Genomic DNA, 6,000 nt, shown 5'->3' with positions numbered 1-6,000 from the left:
TGTGTGCGTGTGCCACTTGATAATATTTAACACGCTCACGGACATAATCACGTCGCATATACATACATATTTGCAACATGACATTAAATGCATGAAACGACCAAGCTTCCAATTGTAGACGAATGAGAACAAATAACTTTGGCTTGATATTCCTTCCTATTTAGCCAAATTATGAAATCAAAATACTAAAGTCTTGTAAAGCCTGGTCCGTGAGCACGTAGAATTCCGTCCAATGACCCCAAGCTACCCATCCCTATCGCTCACGCGTAATTATGTTGCTGTCGCGCTCGCACAATCACTGCGGATTCGGGATTCTACGTGCTCACGGACCAGGCTTTAGCAATCGTAGTCAAAAAATAATAATTAGGCAAATTGTAACAAACGTCCAGGAGTGTAGATTTATAGAATCACCGAACCAGCGAGAGCAAAAAAATATAACAAAAATGTCAAAGTGTAGCCTTGTAGCTATCATAGTCACAAAATTACTTTTGTAAATTGTGATAACAAACGTCCACGAAAGTGTAGACTTGTGGGATCACCAAACCAGCGGGCACAAAAAATTTTAACAAAAAATGACAAATCGTAGCCTACTATCATAGTCACAAAATTACATTTGTAAATTTTGGCGACAACCATCCACGAAAGTGTCGACTTGTAGGATCATCGAACCAGCGAGCGCAAAAAAAATTACAAAGTGTAACTAACCTTGCAGCAATCATTCACAAAAGTACCTTTGTTGTAAATTGTGTCAGCAAAATCAGTTAATTTGTAATGTCAATTTAACCCAGCTCATACAAAAAATATGCAAAAAAAAAGAAATAATTGACTGCCAAACGTTGGTAGGTTTAGTCTGGCATCCTACCGATGTCAGCGAGGTGCATCTGTAGTCAGGAGCCCCTTTCCAGCCACTCGTCGGCGTTGGTCAGGGCGCTGCGGATCTCGCACTCTGAGGTAGATGTCGTGGTTATGGCCACCTGGTCTATGGCCTCCAGTGTACGTGACACCGCCATCATACGCTTCAGCAGGCTTTTTGTAGAGAGGATCAGTACCTGGAAAGGACGGTGTGCTTGGTTAATGCATGTTACCAAGTTATGACTGCTGAGAAACTATACAAAATAAAATAATGTATTGCTCGAGGAGCCGCAGCATCCAATGTGTTACAGAATCTATACCCGAGACGAAAAAATATATTATTATTACACCAATGACAAAGAGTACTTATTTGGCCAAAGTATATAAATTTCAATTAAGTAAACTTTCAATCCAACCAACATATCCATACAGCAGCGAATATGTTTGTTTGGTTATGTATTTCCTTCTACTATTACTCTCATTTCAATTTGAACAATGATCAAATAAATATAAATAAAACTAATATAATATAATATGCCAACAAAATCTACTAAAAAACATTGTTATTAGATACAGATTGATATTGTGCTGTGTACTATCCTTAAATAAATAAATAAATAATATTCGAGTTCAACATCTAAGAAGTTTTTAACATAAACACAATAAACGCTTTTTTTTTCTACTGGCTAGTTGCCTAAAAAAATTTTTTTAGTCCGTAATGTTTAATATCAAAAAATATTGGACACGTATAATTTTATTTGTCAATCTAACAAATAATTACATAGTTATGGTGCGTTGAAGTTGCGCACGACGTCACAACGTGCGGCATTTTTAAGCAAGCGTTGACGTCACGGGCCTCTTCTTATGAACTTTGGGGCGCTTTATCTCTTTAAATTTTCATTAGTTTGAAAAAGTGAAAAATACGAGTAGAGTATTTTTTGATAAGTTAACTGACGGACTAATTAAAACTCTTGCTTTATGACCCAGGCAACATCCCCATTGCACGTGCGAACGGAAAATTGTCGACGTGAATGAAATCCAAGTGCAGTTGGGTCGGACATCGCACAATGGTTGGGACGACCGCTACTAAGAAAACGATCAATTACGATCAAGTTGTAGATAATTTATAATGAAGTAACATTATTACATTCAGAAATCGTAATAAATACAGTTAACCGTAAAAAACAAGTGAGTTACAACAACAGAGGATGCGTTAAAAATAAATCCTTTGGGAGAGACCTGTGTCTGGCAGTGGGCGTCTTTGAAAATGTAAAGTAAATGGGTACTGGTTAGGTAGTTACTTTGGTTTCGATCTAAGACGCAAGAAGGTGATTGAGCATCAAAAAGAAAAAGCAGATAATTTGAAGAGCTAAGGGGGCCATGAGCCACCAAAAAAAGGGCAAATAGTTACCTTGATTTCATGTTTACAAGGTCGCCATTACCTACCCTGTACCTTGACAAGGTAGGTAATGGCGATGTGACCTCAAAGAGGGCGAATAGTTAATGTGGCAAAATGGCGATAAACCATCAAAAACAGAAAATAGTTACCTTGATTTCAGATCTAAGAGGTAAGATGGCGATGAGCCACCACAGCCAGGCGGGGCCGTCCGGGCTGTCCCACCACTCGTCCTGCTCGTGGTCCGCGCGTGGGATCTGTCCGAAAGCGTTCTCGATCTCCGTCCGGACCGTCTTGTTCATGTTGTTGAGCCACATCAGAGCCTTGTACAAGATCTGAGAGCTCAGCATCCGTAGGTTCAGGATCAAAACGCCCTCTGTCGGGATGAGATCGGTCAGAGGCTGGATGCGGGCTACGTCGCACCTGAAAATGAAACAGGATGAGTTATTTCTACCTGCTTACTACTTTTTATGTTGTTATGTTGTTATGTTGTGACTGTTCACAGTTTATGTTACTGGGAATGAAACAAACGTTTTAATAAACGATAGTTAAATTAAGATATGTATTAACAATCCCAACTAATATTATAAATGCGAAAGTAACTCTGTCTGTCTGTCTGTCTGTCTGTTACGCTTTCCCGCTTAAACCTCGCAACCGATTTTGATGAAATTTGGCATAGAGATAGTTTGAGTCCCGGGAAAGAACATAGTATAGTTTTTATCCCGGTTTTTGAAACAGGGACGCGCGCGATAAAGTTTTTCTGTGACAGACAAAATTCCACGCGGGCGAAGCCGCGGGCGGAAAGCTAGTAATAAATAAATAAGTCAGGTTTCAATACACACCCTTAGATCTACTGTTTACAGGGGCATAGTAGCTTCTTAGTCGCGTATTGATTTTAAACTCAAGTCGTTTAAACCAATCAGAGGCTCGTATCTANACTAATATTTAAACAATAACTGTAGAAATCAATTCTACAATGAATATTCTTTATTTTGGGATACTTTTATTGCAGTTATTGCTGTGTTTTTAAACCAAAAACCACGATCAAAATGTGACGTTAATCTTCAAATTTGCCAAATTATTTTTAGATTTTACTCAATAATGGTAATGAAATTCAAGAATCTATTTCATTAATGAACTACAAGAATATATGTCCGATGATTACTTTATATTTTTAAGCTTATTATATGAGCATAAATTATAGATACAGGACTTTGAAAATGAGTCTGCGGCAATTTTTTCGTAAAATGGTTGTGGGAGATGGGGCACTGTGAATTAAGCAAAAGAGTTTTAGTAAATCCGTTTCATTAATGGTCAACAACAAGGATCGACCTATCTTTCGCAGTTATTAAATAATCTCTGGGTGTTGCTTAAGATAGTAATTCATGCTTCCAAAATCTTAGAAATTCGCACGAAAATGTAAAATGGCTCTTAAATGCAGATCCAAGCTTCATTATTTCGGAATACAGATGTAAGGACTTCTTTCACGATCTCCGAGTAAATTAGGGCGTCAACGTCTTGTCAGTGTCATGTTTTTTTTTGTTTAATGGCAACCAAACCTCTCTGGGAGGTTTATTTCTGCCAATGTCGAGTTAGAAATTATTATTACCAATAGAACGAGGATGTTTCAGTTATATTGATTTTTGCATTCCGTGGAGTTAGTATGCCCGTAAAGAGGTTAAAGACGCAATCGCGTCCAAAGAGTGTCGTGGTTTTGTTGCTACTCGTAACTTTGAGCAACGAGTAGCCTACTTGAGACTTTACTCATAGATGGTGAATGAGGCTCTAAACCGTCCCGTCCCGCACATACCCGTCCCTGACGTCACGCTCGATGAGCTTGAAGCGGGACACGCCGATGGTGGACAGGAACGACCTGCCGTCCTCAAGGTGCACGCAGTCGCAGACCTCCAGCACCTGAAGAAAAGATAAAACGTTATGCTTGAAATTTGAACTTTGTGATTTTTGATTTTTGATTTTGTTGTGATATGTGAGAGTGCACATTGCGACGACAGCTGCCAGTTGAGACCATGTTGTCTAGTGCTCGGACTCCGAGAGACTGGATTCCTCACGAAATTGCACGAATGTGTGGAGCGAGGATCAAACGTTACTCCTGCTTAGAATTTGAACTTTTTTATGATTTGTGAGAGTGGACATTGCGACGACAGCTGTCAATCGAGACCATGTTGTCTAGTGCGCGCACTCTGAGACAGGGTTCCTCGCGAGGTTTGACGAATGTGTGGATATGCGCTTCGTGCCTTTACTAACTACATGTCTGAAATGTAGAAAATGTACTGTTTCTTTAGCGTCATGCCATGTTATTGAAAACAGCACGTACGAGTAAAAGCTATTGATTGATGCAAGTAACAATCTATTTATCAACTGCTGCTAAAATTACCACTTTATCTTTACCCTATTTAATTGCATTTCTGCTGATTTCGCAGCGCACGTTAACTGGACCGTTCAATACTGTTTACGGGAACCGTTCAATGGTCGTCACTAGTGAACATTTCTGCCCCAACGGCCACCAGTGTGCCTACCATGAGTTTACGTTAGGTGTGGTCGCTAGCGACTGCGTAAAAAAAATGACATTTAAATGTATGACATATTGTGCAGCGCCCCTAGTGGCTACTTTCAAGAAATAAAATCTTCATAGAATTTTTTGACGTATTCGCTAGCGAGCTCACCTAACGTAAACTCATGGTAGGCACACAGGTCTACAAGTTATGTGCCCCACCCACTGCCACTTGAGTTGACCAATTCTGTGGGCAGCGCATAACCGGTCGTGGAAATCCTTGGGGGAGGCCTGTGTTCAGCAGTGGTTATCCTGATGTTGAAATGATGATGATGATGAGACGTGTTACGTACCGTGCCATAGTCTGAGTAGTTGCGGTCGCGCTCGTAGGCCACCATGCCGAACTTGCGAGAGCTGGACTCAAGCACGCGGCGGATCATAAGCCAGTAGCGCGGGTCGAAGATGAACAGTGGGCACGGGATCCTACAAACAAGACACGAACATGTTTCACTGTCGAGATCTTCTTAGCAAGAAATTACTATTTCTGTAACTCCTATGAAGCCAGAATCCAGCAAAGCTTGATCGCCAATAAAAACCCAACCAATGAAGTTCTTGGCGGGAAAATCAAGCGTTATTTTTGCAGATACAAATCTTTGTTTGTGATCGCCTCAACTTTCGTTGCGCTACCCTAAACTTCAATGTTTTTATGGCTTGAAATATAAATTTTACTTGATACTGGTTAAGTGTGCAACACGAAGCCATAATAAAAAAACGGGAAATTTTGTAATCAAATCATCAAGGGGAAAGGACAACGCTAGTCAATTGTTTACTTTTCATGAACTGTCAGAACGCTGTCTATACAAAGAGATTTTGACGTCAATCGTAGGTTTTGTTTTTCAAAGCGAACTGACGACCGAATGAAATCCGAATACAGCAAAACAACTGAGCTAACTTTTCATTATAAAATAATCGTCGCTTTTATTGTGAATAGTTCCCGAATAAGAAAATGCACTTAAGTTCACATGTAATATTTTTAAAATTGAATAATTTTAAAATGCCTTCTTAGTAAACTAACAATGTCGTCTCATTCTAAAATATATTTCATGAAACCACTGATTAGAAACTAAAAGAAAAACCACCGTAAAAGCATTAGATGGCGGCCATTGTGTCGTTTCTGAAAAGAGCGGGGACCGGCAAGTTTCCCGAGCCCTTACAAACAACACAACAAAATATAACCGTT

The 6,000-nt window shown here is 39.6% G+C and overlaps 1 protein-coding gene across 5 annotated transcripts in view; it reads right to left on the bottom strand.

Annotated features, from left to right (window-relative positions):
• Nucleotides 1-272: 272 nt before the first annotated feature.
• LOC114351961 (uncharacterized) overlaps nucleotides 273-6,000 on the bottom strand; it is a 52,878-nt gene continuing 47,150 nt past the window's right edge. For all 5 annotated transcript variants that reach the window (XM_028303329.1, XM_028303330.1, XM_028303332.1 and 2 more), the window contains 4 exons: nucleotides 5,114-5,243; nucleotides 4,059-4,162; nucleotides 2,401-2,671; nucleotides 273-1,049 (listed from right to left, as the gene is read on the bottom strand). In XM_028303329.1, the coding sequence (XP_028159130.1) occupies nucleotides 888-1,049; nucleotides 2,401-2,671; nucleotides 4,059-4,162; nucleotides 5,114-5,243 (667 nt within the window). In that variant the 3' untranslated portion in view covers nucleotides 273-887. The remainder of the gene's footprint in view (nucleotides 1,050-2,400; nucleotides 2,672-4,058; nucleotides 4,163-5,113; nucleotides 5,244-6,000) is intronic.

This window comes from Ostrinia furnacalis, unplaced genomic scaffold (assembly GCF_004193835.3).
Source record: "Ostrinia furnacalis isolate ACB-3 unplaced genomic scaffold, ASM419383v2 OfSCF1232, whole genome shotgun sequence".
Lineage (NCBI taxonomy): Eukaryota > Metazoa > Arthropoda > Insecta > Lepidoptera > Crambidae > Ostrinia > Ostrinia furnacalis.
This window is presented reverse-complemented; position numbering and strand designations above follow the sequence as displayed.